The sequence below is a fragment of the Pelobates fuscus genome, chromosome 4 (genome assembly GCF_036172605.1).
Source record: "Pelobates fuscus isolate aPelFus1 chromosome 4, aPelFus1.pri, whole genome shotgun sequence".
Lineage (NCBI taxonomy): Eukaryota > Metazoa > Chordata > Amphibia > Anura > Pelobatidae > Pelobates > Pelobates fuscus.
Window position 1 is genome coordinate 125,694,396 of NC_086320.1, and position 21,892 is coordinate 125,716,287.

The 21,892-nt window shown below is 40.6% G+C and overlaps 1 protein-coding gene across 1 annotated transcript in view; it reads left to right on the forward strand.

The window, feature by feature from the left end:
- CIDEA (cell death inducing DFFA like effector a) overlaps positions 1 to 21,892 on the forward strand; it is a 67,528-nt gene that overhangs the window by 15,433 nt on the left and 30,203 nt on the right. The window contains exons 2-4 of the mRNA XM_063451596.1: positions 13,114 to 13,264; positions 14,137 to 14,283; positions 20,043 to 20,221. Coding sequence (XP_063307666.1) covers positions 13,114 to 13,264; positions 14,137 to 14,283; positions 20,043 to 20,221 — 477 coding nt within the window. The remainder of the gene's footprint in view (positions 1 to 13,113; positions 13,265 to 14,136; positions 14,284 to 20,042; positions 20,222 to 21,892) is intronic.

Here is a 21,892-nt window from a genome sequence, read left to right on the forward strand (position 1 = left end):
ATCTTATGCACTGCAAAAATAAAAAATTTACAAAAAAAAAAAAACATGTATTCAAAAACATGGCTTGCCCCCTCAAAATGGGTTAAAACTCCCCTTATTTTCAGCTCTCAACGGGTCCACTGGCGCTGGCCCTACCCCCTTTGTGACATCAGAATGGCCGATTTTTAGCTTATCCAAAGCTTTCCCATGGGAAAAGCATTTGATTGGCTAAAATCAGCAAGGGGCGGTGCCAAATGCCATTTTGGTCAATCAGCACCTCCTCATAGAGATGCATTAATTCAATGCATCTCTATGAGGATAACTTGGCGTCCCCATGCAGAGCGTGGGGACGCTGAACAGCAGATCTGCCTACTGTGCAGCAGTGGCCACTTGGAGGTGTCCCTAGGGGCAATGTAAACACTGCATTTTCTCTGAAAAGGCAGTGTTAACATGAAAATGCCTGAACGCGATGATTATACTCACTAGAACTACATTAAGCTGTAGTTCTGGTGACTGTAATGTCCCTTTTTAACTAGATAAAATGTATCTATGCATATACTCTGACTCAAAATATCAGTCAAAGGTGACAAGAAAAGCAATTAAACGGATGCAAACCTTCCCCTTCTAACCCAGCCCAGACATTCTGTGGCTGTCCAATCAGACTTCGCAATGCAGTTCAAAACAGGAGCTCTGAGGATTTCCCTGCCTCTCCACTGAGCTAAACAAACCAGGAAATTAAAGGACTGGTAATTTTTAAAAATCAACTTTGTTACACTTTACCCTATCCCCCCCCCCCCCCCCCCCCCCCCCGGTGTCAATTCCTTTTGAAATATGCACTTTTTGCAAACTTCACACACAAAGTGCTTTAGGGTTCTGAAGTGTCCCTTTAAGTCGATCACTAACAAGTCTGTTTTACAGACTATAATTTACTGACACCTGGATACCATTTGCCCTTAAATGTGTTTGATGTGAATAGCCCAAGGTTAATGTGTTACAAAAAGAAGAGTCAGGCATCACGAGTCCTGTTACTTGAGGAATGTGAATGTACGGATCATGCCATACTTGCATTTTATTTCACCAGCAATAACTATGGGAGAAAAAAAGTTCCTCTGTGCATACCCTACTGAAACATGCTGCACACACCAGTGTTGTTGGTGCTTCAATAGCTGGCCAGCCCCCTCCTCCCCCCTTCCATTTTATTTGAAATAAAGTTAAAAATGAATATAAAACCTTTATTGCAGCAGCATGTATATGCTCCACCTCTGATGATGCAAACAGTAGAGTCCAATCCAATGCTTGTCATGGAGAAGCAATAAAGGCAATTGCTGCGCACCCCCAGTTGGATTCTTCTCATAGAGAATCCTTGAATCCCACGTTTTTATTTTTTTATTTTACATTTTATCATAAGAGAGTCTCCGGAGCTGTCAACTTGACAGCTGCTAGAGCCATGGTATTGGACAAATATAAACATTTCTTATATAAGAGGGGCTAGAATTGTTTGGTGCTTTATCTGTATGTGTTAGCACTTTGAATTAACTTGTATAGGATACAGGAAGCCAATGTAAGGACTGACAGGGGGGTGAGAGGACCGACTAGAGAGGAAAATGTCTGGCGGCATTCATTATGGACTGTAGTGGTGCAGTACGGCTTTTGGGAAGATAAACCAGGAGAGGGTTACAATATTCCATGCAAGAAATTATGAAAGCATGGACAAGCTCCTTGAAAGCATCTTGTGTAAGACAGGGGCGGATGCGGGCTATGTGTTTTTTTTTTTTTGTTGGAATCTACAGAATTTGGCAACATACTGAATGTGGGGCTCAAAGGTGAGGCCAGAGTCCAGTATGACGCCAAGACAGCGCGCTTGCAAGGATGGACTTGTGTGGACACCACTTATTTGAAGGGGGAGCGAAAGAGGAGGATCAGTATTCGGCGGAGGAAAGAGACAGAGCTCAATATTAGAGTGATTGAGTTCCAGAAAGCGGGAGGACATCCAGTCAGAGATAAAAGAAAGAAAGCAGTGACACGTTGCAGGAGAGATGTCCGGGGAGGAGAGATATATCTGGGTGGCATCAGCATACAGGTGGTAGTGGAATCCAAATGAGGTAATAAGTTTGCCAAGTGAGGCAGTATAAAGAGAAAATAGAAGGGGACCAAGGACAGAGACTTAGGGGGGACTCCAACCGAGACCAGACGAGGGGAGGGGGTATCATTAGAAAAGGAGACACTGGGGGCGGGGCCGGGCCGCCGTGCTGGTCGGTCGCAAGTCAGAGCGGCTCCGGCAACATATCTTTGCAAACACGCTCAAAACCGTTATTTTTGCATCAAATACGAACTGACAGCTCAGATGCCCAGTGCCGAGGCACAACTGGACCTGGGGAGAGGCTGGCTCGCTGAGCTACAGTCCCCCAGGGGAGAGGATCGCGGTGCCCTAGCCCGGGCCTTCTCCAGCAGTGAGCGAAGCAGACGGCCGCTGCCTCGCTATCCTGCACCACAGAGCCCGGCCAAAAGCTCTGATCGGCGCGGACCTGGCTCCGTTCCCCCCCCCTATGGATCGGGGGGGTGATCCCGGTCCACACCCGGTGGCCACAAGCGAGATTCCACATCTGAGGCCGGGGAACCTGATCGCCGCCTCCAAGATGCCCGGCGCCATGTGCGCCGAATGCATGCAGGACAAACCTCCCTCCTGGCGTCCACTACCCACGACACAGCTCTTGATAGCAGATACCGCCACAAGAAGAAGCAGCAATACTCGGGCTAATCCCCGCTACCACACAAACCACCAACGCAAGCAACTGGCGCATGGAAGGTGCGGGTGATAGCAGCGACACCGAGGAGACCGGTTATCCAGCGTCGACCATCCACCCAGCAAGACACCTCTGGAAGCGGACCAACCCTGTACCCGCTTACTACTCAGCCTTTGACAGGATCAGACTTACACTCTGACAACCCCTGCTCTACAAGACGCTTGCTTCCCACTACACAGACACCACAGAGCAGGTATCAGGGTAAAACAGGACTGCACCTCTATGAATAGTCTTGGACTCACTGAGATACCGACCCTCTCCCACGAAGGCAGTTCGGGGTGCCCCGATCCACCAGGGTGATAATCACACGTTTTCCTTCCACTATTATGATGCACAATATGCATATAAGCGAAAGCCTCACACTGCTTTATTGTTCCTATAGAAGCAACATACCTCACTCCAGCATGTACCTTATTATTAACTGGTATGTTGAAATATAGGCATAACTATAGCATTGCTACTTACTTCAATCCTGAGGCACATAGTTTCTTTACCTGTACCTCTAAACGTTGTAACCCCACTCTTTAATTAAGCCTGTATTCATTTATAATTTAAAAAAGCGCTCTCATCAATGCCACTGTAAAACCTATTTTGTATGCAAATGTACGCTGTTGTGGCATTTGTCAATGATACTGTACACACCTGCGCAATAAAAATAAAGAATTTAAAAAAAAAAAAAGGAGACACTGAATGAGCGTTGGGAAAGATAAGCCCAGGGATTGTTTTAGCAGACAAAATGACAAACCCCTGACTTTCATATTTTAGTTGTTTTGGATTTGTCAGTGTTCCCTTTTTTTAACCTAAAAAAAGTTCTGCGCTCAAACTCCCACTACTCTTGGGCAGCAGCAACGACCATAGTACACATCAGCCCTTAATATATACAGTAAAACGTTACCTGCGCTCTCTCACAAATCCATATGTATCTTTAACCCCTTAAGGACCAAACTTCTGGAATAAAAGGGAATCATGACATGTCACACATGTCATGTGTCCTTAAGGGGTTAAACAAAGGGAGGCTTTGTGTGCCTTCTACAGGCATATAGAAACAGAAGCTGGCCTGTTGGTGCCATGACTTCCACGTTCTGATTGTCCTGCATTGTAATGTGCCCCCAAGCAGGTCGAATCTAAGCTGAGCACGTGGAGGACTGAAGATTGGTGTAATAATAATGTAACATCCATGGAGCTTCAGACATGGTGGCGCTTGCTCAAACAGAAGTACTGTATTTATCTTTACATTTTCAAAGGAACAATCTAACATTAAAAATCTTAGATGTAAATATAGCATTTTTTATGTAAAAATAGTGTATATGGAGATATATATTTTTTATAATTTATTGTTTTTCAAATTTAATACAAAAAGATCATAAAACATACATAGACAAAATAGAATCTGCAAATGCTATACCATCGCTTGTGCATCATCTCAACACTAATGGACAAAAAAAATACAACACATAAAACGTGACAAAACATCGGTAGGGGTGAAAGTGCAGAAATAATTTCATCCTGCCCATTTCAGCACCACCTGTAAACAATTAAACATACATACAAGTTCACACTATTCGCTTCATGCCACAAAATTGTAAATTATACCCATCTTAAATCATATTAAATTCCTCTATAGTAAAAAAATATACTTGATAGTATACTGCCTAACAAATGTTTTTTTATAAAGCTCACGCCAATCAAGGCCTTTCAATTATCTTTATCCATTTATCCCATATCTCATATTTCTGTGTATGGATACATTAATTGGAAGCATTTCCCCTTTCCATCTTACACTGAGTTATAATAGTTTCCTTGATCTGCTGCCATGAATCAATTGAGGTCTTTTTCCAATTTTTTGTAATTGACATCTTAAAATCAGCAGGCATTTCTTGTCTTTAGTTATTTGCGGTAAATTTAAATGCATAAGTAATGTATCTGGTGTCCAATTGTGTGTGATGCCTAATGTGTTTTTATTTGTACTAGAAATTGGTCCCATGCTTTCCTAATCGGCGCACAGCCCCACCATATATGTAATTCATTAGCACCTTCTCCTCCACACCTCCAGCAGCTCAGTTTCTCGAAATTCTTTCAGAATTTCTGAATCTTATTAGGTGTCATATACCATCTATTTAGAAGTTTGTAATGTGCTTCCATAATATTGAGGCAATGGGCTGTAGAGTAAACTGAATAGAGAGCCATGTTTCATTCCTTTAAGTCAATTTTTATTGATAAGTATTTTTCCCATTTGGTTTTGGCAAGGGGCTGGATTTGTCCTTTAATTATTTTCATAATCTCGACACATTTAGTTAATATTTTTGTGTTTTTCTCAGTCTATTAACTCATTTAATTTAAGAATTAGAGATGATTCCGACATATATCCTAAAAAGCTGTGTAGAAAACCTTTTTTTTTTTTTTTTTTTTTTTTTTTTAAATCTAATAAAATTCAAATTGAGTAGCCGAGATACCAAAATTTCTCCGTAAATCGGAAAAGGACATAATTTTCTTATCAACAATTACATCTGAAATTTTATGAATCCTATGCCTAATCCACTCTGTCGTATCTAAATTTTCCATCCATTTCTCCAAATTTTTAAAAGATAACGCAGGTAAGATTTTATTCCTTAGTTCTATTTTTTTTTTTTTTTTTTTTTTTTTTTAAAGTGGGTCCAAAACTTTACAAGAGGTCCAGATATTAAATTATCTGTTGAACACGATTTATTTTTATTTTGAATAGTATTTCTTATAGGCTACATTAATCTAACAATATTATATGGATCTGTAATATCTTCCCCCTTCTATTTCAGTAGAAGTTTTGTGGGTGTCTATCTTGCTTGATTATGGCTAACGTATGCATCAGCTGAGCCGCCTGATGATATAAGAAAATATTTGGGAAACCAATACCGCCTTGTTTGTACTTCAAATATAGAAGTTCCTGCCCTATTCTGGGCTTCTTATTAAGCCAAATATTGCCTCTAAAAATCTTATTTATAAGTTTAAGCCAATGTGGTTGTATCTGTAGGGGGATCATCCTCGATAGACAAATACATTTAGGAAAAATATAAGCTTTCAAAAATAAACTCTGCCCCACCAGGATATCTCCAGTGCGTGCCACTGTTTTAGAGAGTGCATGCATTCTTTGATAAATGGAATTACATTATCTATCTAATTTATCTAATTTCCAGTCTGGTCTTTACAATTGAACAAATTCATCAAACAATTTCACCATATTATGATCAGACCAAGTAACTCTTTCTAGCAAATTACGATCTCCCAATATAAAATCTATTCTTAAATACGAGCAATGAGTTTTACTAAAGCAGGTGAAATCTCTCTCGATTGGATGAAATATCCCCCAGCAGTCAAAGAGCTGCGTTTTGGATAATAGTAAAACATTTCCTAGCTTGGTTAATAACATTCCTAGAGGGGATTTTGCCCCTTTTCATCTAAATTGGGGTCAGTTACCAAATTAAAGTCGCCCATAACTATAGTTAGCCCCTGCTTGATTTTATCTAATTGCACAATACATTTTTGTAGAAACTGAGTCTGCGAAGAATTCTGAGCATAAATATTAGCTATCGTATATAATTTCTCATCTATCTTTTTTTTATCTTTTTTTTACACCACCATGCAATCTTTACTGGGAAGCCACTCCTCTTCTGAGATCTCTAGTCTAATCCAAGTCTTCTCATAATAGAGCATTGGGGACATACTAGACCTGAGCAGCTGCTGCATGTGGCTTTAGATGGTTCTTTTAGAGAACCATGTACAGTATTCAGCAGCATCATGTGCGTGATGTGGCCAAGCTGGAAGAGTTTCAATAATTGAAAGTCTTCAATGAGAAACTGAATCTTGTGGCTTTAAAATCTAATGACTTCCAGAGGTGTTATTGACCGTGTGTAAGCATTGCAGTTTATATGGAATGGGAGGGTTTTTTGTTTTTGTTTTTGCTGGGTCTAGGAAGCAAAACAAATTCATTAAGATTCAGTGGCCTTAGTGCTTGGTGTTCCTTTTAATTGAATATATCATATTTTACCTAAATTGACATCCGTGATAAGTGCTAAAGTGCACTTAATGGGGGGAAAATTAAAGGGAATTCACTTTAATTCTCCCATAAATACCAGTTCACTAATCCAAAAATGGCTGACGCCTCACTGACACCATCTAACAATGTATGCACCTGTAGATGCAAAGTACACTTGCAACTTGCAATGTCGTCTGTTTAGGGAAGTTTCATTTCACTGGTGTGGGTACCCTGCTAGCCAAGAAGGTGGAACCATTTGTCTAGTGTGATAACTTTTTTTTTTTTTTTGTTAAAACCAGTCACAAGTCTGAGTATTATTTGGGGATATTTCACATCTACAGTATCTTGCTAGGCTAACTGGTCAAACTGGTCCTGTTTTGTAAAGGTTAACCCAGTCCTTCAGGGCATATTGTGGTATATTAACTGGAGTTGCTGTTGTTGTTGTTGTTGTTATGGTTTCAGTTGCCATTTAATTTAGTTCCAATACTCTGGTACACTGCATGAACAATTTTAATATATTTTTCTCCCTTGGTTATGTATGGTATTGCTCATTTGCATTTCTTACTACATATAAATGTAGTATAGGAATCCATTTTTAGGATTACTGTGGTTATATAAAGCTACAGTACACAAAATGGAGAGTAGCCAGGGAGAATCCATGCAGTCATTTCAGTGGCATTTTATGACCTTCACAATCAAATGGCAAAAAAAAAAATCTGTATAGTATGTTTGTGTTAGAGCACTGACTGCTATACCAAACATGCACCCTTCAAACTTGGATACTTCGGCTGGTAACATCCATTGAGTATTGCATTTCTACAGATAATGTGAACTTGCAAGGTGCCAGAGGCAAAAGGGGTTAAAAGGGTGTCGGCACCAAAACCACTTCAATGAATTGTGCCTGGAGTCTGTGGGCGCCAAGTTCTGCATCACTGCTAAACAACTTCCTGTTTAGTAGGGATTCTTGTTCCCCTGCAGCCTGGCCTCCAATGGCCAGCGATAGCGGACAGGGATGGGGCCAGAGCGTCGGACGAGTTCTCTCAGCCAATCCCTTTGATGTATGGTGCAAAGCAGAACCATAGCTGCTCCTCCACCATTGAATTGGAGGCTTTGTTACAGGCTGTTAGGGATCAAACATCTCTTCTAAACGGTGAGTAAACCATCTAGTGATGCAGATCCAGTGCCCATGCACCATAGCCACTTCAGGTGTTAAAGTTATGGTAACTACAATGTTCCTTTTTAAAGGAGATTTTCCCATGGCTGAATCCTTATTCATACAAATATCATGGATGTATAAAGAGGGAGGTGAAACTGAGCTGTAGTGGATATGGTAATCCCTTTAATATGTATAAATTGCTCAAAATACGCAAGCGCTCAGGAAATTCTGAAGTGCCACAAATGTGTATCTACATATTGTCCCTCAAATGTGTATCTACATCTATCATATCCCTAAAGGTTCTGGTGTGTTTTGGAGTGCGCTAGCAACTGCAATGGAGTCAGGATCTTCTCTGAGTACTCTGAAAAAAATACGCACAGTATATAGTGCAGACTATCTGTACATACAGAGTATACAAGATTAAAAGTATGTCTTGGGATCAACTTACATGGACCAGAGCCTTATCACCCCTGGCTCTGGGTTTGAATTGCTCCAATGGAGAGGGATAAACCCACAATATAGCAAGACAGGATACTCTTCTGTATCAGATGTAATATCTCGGCAGTACAAATAGAGAGGCAGGGGCCCAAATTGAATAGTATCAAACACAGTATTTATTTATGACAAAGGGTTAAAAACTCTTACTTGAAGTTCTGGGTTTACCAGCAATAAACCCACAACTTGATAAGCAGGAATATACACATAAAAACGATCAAGCTTGGACACTTCCGGGTTCCGGTAACGTGATCGCTAGGACCACCTCTCTCTGATGTCAAACGTGACGCATTTCGCCAGCCTCCAGGGCTTCTTCCAACGACATCATTTCTGCTCAGCCCTGTCTTATGTAGTACAGGGTAATAATGTTAGATATTGGTTAGAAGACAAGGCATCATAATAAACATTTCACACATTTTTTATTTGTGAGGTGTTGGCTCTCGGTGGGATGGAGAGGATGATATGTGTGGTTTCCTCAGTGTAGGAGTTGTTTTCCTCTCTGGTCCGAGTTGGGTAGTACACTATGTTTTTAAAGAGTTCATGGAGGCTAAGTGTTGGTATACTGGGTATTCATGAGTGGGTTGAAGTTTGTACATGAGGGTACTAGTAGGTTATGTTGTAGTAGTGTGTTAGATCATGAGTGCGCTGATAAGGGAAGCGTGTGGGTAACCAAGGTGTGAGTGGTGTTAACCTGAGGTTTGTTTCGGTTACCCTAGTGCAGGCATAGGCAACCTTCGGCTCTGCAGATGTTTTGGACTACACCTCCCATGATGCTTTGCCAGCATTATGTGTGTAAGAGCATTATGGGGGATGTAGTCCACAACATCTGGAGAGCCGAAGGTTGCCTATCCCTGCCCTAGTGGGTAAATACCCCTTACGGGGGAGGGGGGAGGTTGTACACCTCTTGTGGGTGTATCTCGTGTGTATGCGAAACAGGTGTGAGACTGCCCCTCTCCAGGTCTGTTAGTATGTAGAACGGGTAATAGTAGGTTGTTTAGTATATATGAGGGGTAAGAGTACGGTAACCATTGAGATGGGAGAAATCTGAACAGAGGTTAGTATAACGCATAGTATGAACCAAGAACATTGGTGATGTGTCAAAGTTCTTTCATCGGTGTGAGGTAGCTGCACCCTCTTCTTGTTCAGTCAGGTAGTTGGTGCGGCTCTCTGTACGAATGGGATCGTTGACTCGGGGTCCCAGGTGTGTTCGACTCGGGGAGCAGAAGTTGTGGTTGCCACTTCTGTAAGGCCCATCTTGTGGAGTATTGCAGGTATTCCGATTCAGTTGTGAGCTTGTGGGTCGTCCCATTGTGTGTGAGATTAGTAGGGATCTTGGCGTGCCCCATCTGTACGTTATCCCTGCGGAATGCAGGCGGCTGGTGAGAGGCTGCAGTGATTTACGCCATTGAAGTGTAGTTTTAGTGAGGTCTTGGTAGAAGGTTAGGTGTGAATCTTCTAACGGTAATGGGGGTTTTCCCCTCACTGCTGCCATAATCTGGCCCTTATCTTGTGTACAGCATCGGAGGATGACATCGCCAGTGATTGAGGCTGCCGTTTTAGTGATGGTGGGCAGTCGGTACAGTCTATTTATAGTGAATTTCTAGGCTAGCGTTGGTGGCAACAGTGAGGCAATTAGCCTTCTTCCTCAGGTAATTCCTCTGCGTCGATCTCAGGGGGGACCCCGCGGATTTTAAGGTGGTTGCGGCGGTGCCTATCTTCTTGTGCAGTCATTTGAAGTGACATGGCCTGCTGTGAAGTTATATTTTTTTTGTTTTTTTTTGTTTTTGTTTTTGTTTTTATAAATTCTTTATTTTTTGGTGCTGAGATGTACAAACGGGCTTACATCGCCACGACAGCTGATATATGCCGATAAAGTAGTACATAATCCTTATCATGGCAGTCAATGATGGCACATTTTTATATGAATCAAGCTAGGCATACATGTCTATGTCCTTGGTTACTTTCAGATAGGCCGGAACAATAATTAGGGATGACATTCTGGTTTATTTCAGGAATGTATGAGGGTTGTGTGCTGCCCACGCTTACAAGAGTGTTTGTGCTTCTGAGGCTGAGCGTCTGTGTGGCGGGTGCTAGGGTGTGGATGTCATTTCGTCCAGGGTTATACGTGTAGCAGGTGTGACTGTTAGGTGATTTAGATATCCAGATAGCTCAGAGCAGGGTGTAGGTTGATTGTGGGCGCGGGTTGTGTTAATAGGTATGCTAGTCTATTCGCTATGTGCTGTGTAGTTTTTAAGTGGACCATTGCTGTTTTCAGTGTGAAGTTTCCCAATGTCCCCTGCAGTGTGTGTTGTCCTGTCATTGAGCTGCTGCATATTAGATTTTAGGGGGGCCATGTCTGCAGTTAGGAGCTTCTGTATTTCCAGCAGTGTATTCTGCATGTTGTGAAGATCCTGCTTAGTGGCAGGGGCTGTGCCTCCAGGGATATCCCCAGTCATGGAGTTTGGATCCCCTTGTGTTGCTGAGATTGTGTTGTGTGTCTGGTTTGGCAAGTCAGGGGACGTGTGGGTGTCAGGGCCGCTGGCGGCCGGCATTTTGGATGGTACCTGTCGCTGCAGGAGAGTGCCGATATCCCGCTGGTCCGTTGCTGAAGCGGATTGGGGTCTCTGGGAGCGGTGCCCCATTGCTGGGGAGGGGCTGTGGAGAGTTGAAGGGGGGTAAGTGGGGATGTCCACTGCTTTGTGCGCGCCCACTCCGCCGAAGAGATCCTCGAGGTCGGCGAGCGTCGGTGCGTAGTAGGCCCCGGTTCCCCTTTTCGGCTTGGTCTGCCTCGGGGTGTATTGAAAAGGCATCTGTCGATGCCACGGGATGTCCCAGACCCGTACCTGCTACGTTCAGGGTTGGATGGGGTCTTTTTATAGACGATATTCATCGGATTTTGAGTGCCGGGAAGGAGCTCCCAGAAATGGCGTCTAGCCCGTCTCGTGCCAGGCTACGTCCCCCCAGCCCTGTCTTTTTATAAGTCCAATAAGAATAGTATTTAAATACATGTATATGCTAAACTACTTTTCCTTTTTTTAGATGTGAGACAAATTCTACAGTATCAAACGTAATTTAGATAATGCAATGTGTGTGTATATGGCTATGAATATATAGATGATGCAATGTACATGTGTACATGGATATGAGTATATTCAAAAACATTTCAATGACTTGTATGATATGGAATGTACACACTGTAGGCTGATGATTGACAACATAGGACATATTCGAATCAATAACCGATAAGATTATATTTTATTTCATTTTGTTCTTTAGTTTAGAACATGATTCTGTTTAGTAGATAATCCCCATTTAGAATTTTGTCCACTTTCAAGTATAGACAACTCTAATATTGAATATTGATCCCTATTTACATTTGCTGATCCTCCCTATATAAAGAAACTATCCACATATCACATCAAGCTAGATGTTTGATACATTTGCATTTAGGTGATAATCCCCTGAAATTTTAGATTTTTAATTTTATTTTTAAATTTTGCTTCTTAATAATGTTATCCCAAGGCTGGACTTTGGGTTGATATGTTTAATTTCCACTTGATTGCAAGAAATATTATTTAACTTATAATTATATTTAGTAGATGATCCCCATTGCTGAAGAATATCTGACAACATGGAAATATAAAGAATATAAGTGTATTTATATATTGTTGGAAGTTAAAATATCTATAAAAGTTTTTTCTACAAGAAGTTTTTTACAATATTCTTTTTATAAGAATTTTTCACAATGTGATATTTTGGGCAATATCAGCCTGCGATGTTGCAACCTTTATTATAGGCAGTATGAACAGATTTTGTAAACCGCCCTAGAAAAGACTAATGAATTGAGTGCATACACCCACAATGAGTGGGAGGGATTAGAAACAAATCATGGTTTGACGGACCGCACCTTCAACCAATGGTGAGATAGAAGGGGAGTGACCGGGCACTTAAAAGACCGGGCTGAGCAGAAATGATGTCGGAAGAAGCCCTGGAAGCTGGCGAAACACGTCACGTTTGACATCAGAGAGAGGTGGTCCTAGCGATCACGTTACCGGAACCCGGAAGTGTCCAAGCTTGATCGTTTTTATGTGTATATTCCTGCTTATCAAGTTGTGGGTTTATTGCTGGCAAACCCAGAACTTCAAGTAAGAGTTTTTAACCCTTTGTCATAAATAAATACTGTGTTTGATACTATTCAATTTGGGCCCCTGCCTCTCTATTTGTACTGCCTAGATATTACATCTGATACAGAAGAGTATCCTGTCTTGCTATATTGTGGGTTTATCCCCCTCCATTGGAGCAATTCAAACCCAGAGCCAGGGGTGATAAGGCTCTGGTCCATGTAAGTTGATCCCAAGACATACTTTTAATCTTGTATACTCTGTATGTACAGATAGTCTGCACTATATACTGTGCGTATTTTTTCAGACTACTCAGAGAAGATCCTGACTCCATTGCAGTTGCTAGCGCACTCCAACTTTCTGGTATCTATTGCTAATTTGTGTAACTTGGGGGTAGTGCAGAAGCACTGCAGATATTCTTAAGCGCTTTGATTCCATCTGGTTTTTCTGGGTTGTTTTGGATGCATTTTTATGATTTGTTTGTTTGTTTGTTTTTTTAGCAGTCTTTATCTGTTTAACTTTCTTTTTCTGAAATGCTTAATCTTAAAGATCTGTTACCACGGTCGGTACGTCATTGACTCGAAAAGTATTGTTTCCACCGCTTCCTGCACCTCCACAAAAACCATTTAAGGTTTCGAACTGGGATAGAAGCAAGAAGAAGGGGATCGTTGCACGCACCTTAAAGGAACTCATTGAAAAGGTAATGGCTAGTCTACCTTTTTGTGAATTCCCTGTCCTTCTAATCTCTAATAATCTGTAGCAAAAGGGGGCGGATGAATGTCGAAGTGTATTCCTCAGATATGATCTAAAAGGGATATTTTAGTGTTTCTTGCTAAATAATCCTTGTACGATGACCACTTTAAAAACACTGAAGTGTTCATGGTGTTTGGAGTAACCCTTTAAAGAGCAAGTGTCATCAAATGTTCACTTCTCGTGTTTAATGAAAAAAAAATATTTAAATGTGGCCGAGCAGTCAATTAGGGTCAGCCTTACTTGTCTGCTGCTGTAGTTTCACGTAGAATAATCACTGAAGGTTTCTTACCTGTAATCTAGCCTAGTCTGCCTCTGCAGAGGTGATTTTTTTTTTTTTTTTTTATATCAAATGCCTCTCATAGAGTGGCATTATGGACTTAATGCCCATGTACTGCAATTGTTATGATGTGCCGAAATGCTTCTTCTAAAGAAACAATCCAATAATCAATAATGAGAATTATTGATTGAACATTTATCCTCATGCAATGTGTGTGTTGAACATCAAGAACCGTGTCTGACTCTGTTTTCATTGCGGGAGCACCATCTAGTGGATGTCGGAGTTAACGCAACTAGAAGTGTATTTGCCACACAATGTTTGTGTTTTTTACGCTGATGGAGCAGGTCTGCTTTACTATTATAGCACTAAAATATCTTATCCCCATAATACATTTTGTATTTTTTAGAAAATGTGATCAGAGAATGTACCGGTAAATTGCTAATTTTACTTACATTGGTCATTGATTTCTGCTGTCATAACTATTTGCCTTTTATATGGTTTACTCTGTCTTTGTTTAAATAACTGAATTAATTGTTTTACAGTCGATTGATGCTTTGTTTATAACTGTCAGTCTGGTGACACTTGTGCTGGAGGAAGATGGCACAGTTGTGGACACAGAGGAATTTTTTCAGTCATTGGAAGACAACACATCCTTTTTGCTCCTTGAGGGAAGACAGACCTGGACACGTGTAAGTAACTGAACCTCCATATTATTGTAAAACTCAGCAAACTCAGTTTGTTGTTGTTGGCAAAGGTAAGTAATGAAAACCAGGGATGGGGGGCTGCAATTGTCAAGTGGACCTTTACTGATAATGAAAGAAACACAATGGGATGAATGCCCTTTAATATATCTAGATGCTAGGAAGGGATAAAGGCCCTAGGAAGACATTACATTTTCCATGTGTGAGGTATGGGACTCCCAAGACAGTAGGGGAATAATTATACAGCTTAATTAATTGGGAGATACAATGTCATTCATTACCAGGCGTCTATGGAGACTGTTCCATCAGTCTCTTTGATGTTCAGTAACTACTTGTCTATAGTCCTAGCTCTCTTTTTCCACATAGTTCATTTTATTGGTAACCTATTTTGTTTTGTCCATGCCAACAGGTTTATGGGTAGTAGGACTCCGATATAATGTATGTTTACATTTCCAACTGGCCAGTATGGCTTTTTTCTGACAAGTAGCCAGTTTAGCATTTTTCCATCTTGACATCAGACCAAAGCAAAGAGTTACTTATTGGCATTTTCAGTTTTAAAACGAATATCGGAGTTTTGATATCTGCAAAATAATCATGGTTACTCTGAAGTGTTCAACGTCCAAATACATAGAAATTTCAAAAATTGGGGTAAGGTGGTGGAGAAACTGACCATGGTATGGTGCGATGTAATACTGCCTCTTCTAGTTTAACCATTTCCAGTGAGTCACAAGGGAAGAAAACCAGACTGTACCAAATAACGGATTATAAAGTGCACAAACTGTCCCAAAGAGAGAGTCTTTATAGTAGCAAAATAAACCTGCTGGAAACCATGTTTTTGAAGATCGATCTGTTTGCCCCCTCATCTTAAACAATGATTTCAGCGTTGTATCCTCAAAGAGGAAAACAATTCTGCTTTTGTTATTGATGTCTCATATGAAATATAAACACAGAAAAACGGCAATCGTGTAACCCAATATAAGCAGCATTCTACTTTTCTATGAATGCTCTTCCTTTGTGATTTTATCTTTAATCGGCTATTAGATGAAGCTTAGAGCGCCATAATGCCTGCTCATGGTTATGCCTTTAGGCATCCTTGTTTTTTGGAAGTTCACGGTGCAGTATACAACAGATATAGTGCTTTCTGCTTGGAATGATAAGTTATAGATACAGGGTGAAATCTGTTTGTTTTTGAGAGCATCAATTATATCAGCTTAGGGGTATGATCCCCACCAAGGATATATGTAGATGGATGAAGCAATGTCTGTAGAAAATCCTCTGGATAAATTGGGTCTCAGAAAAAGTGCAGGAAAAAGTAATATTCAATAAGACAAAATGAATAAGGTAAAATAAATCTTGATGGTAAAAACAATATTTATTGTAATAAACCATACCAATAGGTAAAACCTTTTATTTAAAAAAAGAAAAGAAAAAAAAAAAAAGTCCTTCTATACAATCGTGTGTTTTACCCTTAGGCTTTTTTAAGTGATAATCAATATTTTTAAAATCAATATTTAAAAAAAATTAAAGGCATGTGGGGACATGCCTGACAAACAGTTTGACCTAGTGGTCAAAAGCTGCCTGCTGGATTGGATCTTCACCTTTTATAACACATGGAAGTAGAATGGTTTGACTGTAATTGGATATGTGCTAGCAAGAGGAACATTAGAGATGTATAGATCTCAACCCTATAAAAGTGGTTGTTTCAGGGATTCCTCCAGTACACCGGACCAATGGTAAAGATTCCTATAACCAGACACATCGATGCAAGAGAAGAGTGCTTCATGTTAGGATCGGTATGTGTGCAATTAGTATTTTGTGCATGAAACATGTCTTCCACTGTCATTTTATGGCAAACTTATTCAAATTGGAATCAAAAATATTAACTGTGAAAATAGCTGGTTTTGGATCAAACTATGTGAGCTAAATATATTTGATTATTTTTATTTTATTTTATTTTGGAGGTGACTTTTTTTTATCAATCCAGCTTCTTAGGGCTACCTGCAGTTATTTACTAGAAACCTTATCTTATCGCCGATTCCTTGTTCTAGCTCTCTCTCAGAATGGCATATAATAAGCTTGATTGTGTTTTGAAAATTGGCCCGCTCAACTAGTCGAAGACTTTTTTTTTTTTTTTTTTTTTTAAAGCGGTGCACAAACATGGAGGTGGCCAGGTGCATGTCATAATTGGTTGTAGGATAGTCCTTGAAGCTAGTTAAAATATATCGTCAAAGATCACTGCAATAAAATGTGGACCGGAGTGGGATTCCACAAATCGCGCCATTACCAATTATGTCCTTGACTACCTGATTACAGCTTTCTTAGAGCCTGCTGAACTCTTGTTTTGGCTCTTTCACTACTGCGGTAGAGATGTAGGGAAAACACACATGACCAATTCGCTTCTAGATTTATTTTTACATTTTCTTCATGCACGTTAAAGGGTTTGCTGAAACTGTGCTCTGGTTTGGGACCCCTAAAATGTAATATTTATAACATCCACTAGATGGTAGCCTTGTATTGAGAATGTTGCTGCCAAAGTATTGTGATTCTCTTTTTTTTTTTTTTGTTTGTTTTCAAATTGGAATCTACATTAATTTATGTTTAAATTGTAACCTTATGTATAGCATGTGTAATGAGCATTATTTAACTGATCAGTAGTTTAGTATGTTCATAAAAAACATATCTATTTTAATGAATAACTACTTGACATCACTCCTAAACCTACGTTGTATATTGGACATCACCTGGGGAATCCTTCAGAACTGCCCACAGAATTAATCCAGAGGTTTCATTCTATATATGGCCTAAAACATAAGTTAAGGGACTTCCTGTGATGGAAAGCTGTCTCCTGTCTCTTCGTCCAATCAAATGCTTCTCCAATAGGGAATAATTAAATCCAATGATTCCCTATGATCCACATTAGAGCCTCTAGTGGCTGTCAGGAAGACCATGGTCAAAGTGGAAGAACCCTGTATGTGTACTGTTACAGTATGAAACCTTGCACATACGGAGAGATATTCTGTTGCTTCTGTAGGTCTAAAACTTTAATTAGCCAGTCCAGAACAAGAGACCCGTGTCCACTGTTAATGTTAATTCTAAGTACAGAGGCTCATTTATTGGCTGAGCACTCAATTGATGCTCTGTGTCTTGGAATGTGTGGCAGGATCTTCATCTAGCTTTCATTGAAGCTGGATGCCATTCTATTGGTAAGAGAGGAGATTTGTTGGGGAGTACCTCTTTAAGGTTAATGAAATGTCCAGCTGGGTTTTTAGAACAGTCTTAAACCCAACAATATTGGTTCATGAAGCCATTGTAAAAAATGAAATAGCCCCTTTTGAAGATCAACCCCTATTTAAGTGAAAGACTGGCAAAACTGAACATGATTTGACATTTTGTAATAAACTCCAATTTAGAGACACTGTTACAGACCAACCGGCAATCTTCACATGCTCAGTCTATCCCCTTCATAAATTTTTTTTTTTTTTTAAATGGACTCCTCTTGATAATTAAGTTCATTTATTTTATAAACCCAACAGTTCAGTTCTGCCCTCAACAGGAGAGAAAAAATGGGTCGCAAGAGTATTCTGAGAACGGACAGCAACTGAAATAGCCTGCCCTTCGGTAGGTCCCCGCTCAGAACTCAAGCTGGTTTTAACTCATCTTGTGCCATTACAGAGAGAACATATCTGAAGCATATCAGACTGGTCCCACCCATACGGGTAGTCCAGATCCAAAATGCCAGCAAGTTCTCTCTGCACGAGAGATACAGCAACCCCAGACGATCGTTTCAGCCTTGTTAGGCATCATCAGTGAGGCATAGCTAATATCTCTCTAGGCACCGTGAGCAAGGGGTCCACGTCTGGATTACCCTTTAGACTTATGGAGAGAAAAAATGGGTCGCAAGAGTATTCTGAGAACGGACAGCAACTGAAATAGCCTGCCCTTCGGTAGATCCCCGCTCAGAACTCAAGCTGGTTTTAACTCATCTTGTGCCATTACAGAGAGAACATATCTGAAGCATATCAGACTGGTCCCACCCATACGGGTAGTCCAGATCCAAAATGCCAGCAAGTTCTCTCTGCACGAGAGATACAGCAACCCCAGACGATCGTTTCAGCCTTGTTAGGCATCATCAGTGAGGCATAGCTAATATCTCTCTAGGCTCTCTGCCCTCAACAGGTAACAATTTAGTTAATAATCTCAACAACCTGGAAGTAGGTTTAATATAACTCCTAAACCAACACCCCATTAAAGGGACACTATAGGCTTCAAAACAACTTTATCTTAATGGAGCCGTTTTAGTTTGTAAACAATGTCCCTGCAGTCTCACTGCTTAATAATCTGTCCTTTAGGAAATGGCACTCTTACGTCCATTTTAAAAATATTGTCTTAAAGGGTTCAAATAATAAAAATAACACCCTCCTAAGACTAAAGTAAGACTGTCCCAAACCAGGCTTTCTTAGATTCATGTCCATATTGTCCACCGATATAAGGGGTGTTGTTTAAGGGGTAAAGAGCCGATACAGGCTCCCTTTAGAAGCCTGCTGATAAATACCTGAACTGTACAGTGCTAGAGTTGCACTGGGGGTAACCAAAGCAAAAGGATAAAGTGCAATACTTATCAGTAGTGTAGAGGTACTGTCAAGGGTAAAAAAAATTTTTTTCTCAAGTAAAGAAATTGCAGATGCAATGACGAGGACCTATTGGTGTGTAACCCCCATATTTGTATATAAGAGGTAGTGAAAAACACTCACCTAACCGCTTAGAGCATATACCAGGTTGATGAAACTCCAATTTGAAAGTCAGAGACTCATGTCTTCAAATGGTCATAGGTCTCCTACAATCATGATATCCAGATGGCATAGGACAGCTGGAATCAAGCAATAAAAAAGGTGAATAATACTTCAGATGTCAGATAATGAAACCGACCTACAAAACCACCCTGACTCTCTTGGCAACTAACTAAAAAGCAATAGAGGATACTTGGACAGCTGATGTGAAAGCGCATATGAATATATAGCTAACCTGTAGATAAAAATGACATCCGCTTGTCCATAGCGACAGTGAGGTGAAAATAAATTTATCAGTGCAAACATGCACGTTCGTTAGTAGGCGATTTTATTTATGTTTTTTTTTCGTAATTCATTATTTTTGGATGTGTATGGCAATAGCAAGAATAACTTCTCATACACATGAAGTCAGCAGTACAGAGACCTATTCATCAGATAAGTGTACAGGAGAAACCGCACATTTTCATTTTTTGCAAATTATAGAAAGACACTACAAATACATATCCAATAATAAGGCAGACCTGCAGGAAGATGTGAGGGTAGGTAAAGGATAAGAATATAGAAATGTTTATGCTATTGGGTAAGCTGAAATGGTTCTGGAGTCCACCCTGAGAATGAAAACAATAGTAAGACAATAGGACAAACGAAAAGCGGCCTCATTCTGGTGATTTACTTTTTTAAATCAGTTTATCCCTAATCCCTTTGAGATAAGATAGGCCCACCTTCCCTGTAAAGCCAGACAAGTCCCACTTATGTAACAAGTCCCACTTATATTCAACAAATAAAGTGTTTTCTGTAAATAAAATGGCGGCACATACACTGTGTAAGCCAGTGGAATGTCTCAATGTCATTTTATCGTCTCTTGTTGTTTTTTTTTTTTTGTTTTGTTTTGTTTTCCCTTTCTCTCCCCCTCTTCCTCTCCTTTACCAAGCTAATTATGCTATTTTCACTTCTTCACAGGGGCGATCTATCACCTCTTCATCTCAGGTGGAGAAGAAAGGCGTAGCAAATATAATTTTGGACGTTTACAAGCTGAACCCTAAAGATTTTATCGGCTGTTTAAATATAAAGGCTACTTTTTATGAAAAGTACTCTGTGGCCTTTGATATCCAGTGCTTGGGAGCAAAAAAATTCCTTCGGTGAGTCACACAATACACTGCAGTCTATGTGAAAAATCTACTTCTAACTCTCAAGGCAATCTCTAGAAATCAGCTGTTCAGAAACTCTGTCTCCATCCTTGGAACCCACCTACTGTTCAGATGAATCATTCAGTTTGTCACTGTGAAAGGGTTTCAAGAATATGTAAGATTTCGATTTTCTTGGTGCCTATGCCTACTGTTGCTTTTGTATGGCTAATTGCAGGTTTCACAATGTCAATTCCCGCTTGTTATTGGGGAGTGGAAATTCAGTCCTGGAAGGTGTTCCTTCCCTTTCAATGCCATTTGAAAGTGGTTGTTTAATGTAATAGCCACATGGCTGATATCTGATCATGTATTTAAAGGATGGAGGGATCAGAAGTAAGTTTCTTTTCCTTTTTCATGGAGATGCGTAGGGACAGATACGAAAAGATCAGCATTAATTGTATATAAAAGTTAAGAATATACTGGTCGTATGTCAGTGCTTAATTTTCAGATCATGTAATCTAATATTTTCCCTTCGTATAGTGGCAGTACTTACAAGTGGGATGTTCCTTAGGATTCTGGACAAGAAGCTCCCCCTTCTTTAGAATTTAAATGCTGTGCTCCGCCTGCTGCCTCCATATAAGCTGTAACCCAGAGACACTCACCAGTTCTTCTTGTCCCGGCAACGGGACGGACAGGATCCCCCACAGTGCAGGTGGAGATTTGGTGCGTTCAGCACAGGTTGCTGACCGGGAGGTGAGTGCCCGATAGTTTCCCGGGCGGGAACTGAGCGGCAACAGTACTTCCGGGTTCGCGTTACGGAACGCGACCGGGTACTGTCTTTTGTCGTTTTTTCTGACGGAGTTCCCAGGCGGTCCTCCTTCATTGCTCATTACGCATGCGCACAGCGGTGGAACGCACGCCCGGGAGGCTTTGCGTTCCACCAAACACAGAATCGCGCTACTGAGCATGCGCGAAACGGTGTTTGGCACCAAATTCTAAATTTGGATACATGGCTGTGCAGGACCTTCCTGACCCCAAGGGTGAGTGTACAGTTCTGGTTCTCCGTGTCACCTGCCCTCCTACGCGGATCTTAGGTGATTTAAGGTGAGATTTAACTATTTGAACTCTTCTTTTTTCACCTTTCCTTATGCATGCTCCTAGAATAAAAACGATTTCTCCAGATAAGACAGATATAGACAAGATGTCAACTTCTGTTCCGAAACCACAAGTAAATCTAAGCACTTATGTTGTCTGGAATGTGCGGTACCTCTACCTGACGGATGTCGCAAAAATACATGCAATCAGTACGCAACGGATCGGCTAGAAAAAGCCGAGCAGACTGATATGGCATCCTTCCTGGGCTGGTTTCAGGAAAATTTGTCCCAGACATTTGAAGCTTATAAAGAATAAAGAACCGGCTATTCGGTCTGCCCACACAGCGTAGGAGGTATAGATCTCCTTCTGTGTCTGCGTCTCTTCACCTTCGGATATTTCCAGCCTGGCTTCAAGTGTGGAGGAGGGTTTTCCACCAGAAGAGCTGAAGAAATTTATTAAAGAAGTGACGACGGCGGTACAAGAAACTGAACCTACCAAGGGTAAGGTTAAAGGTTTCCCAATGTCTCCTAAAATCTTGGATCTCTATCATAGAGAATTAAAGAATCCTGAAAGACGTACGTTCATTTCAAA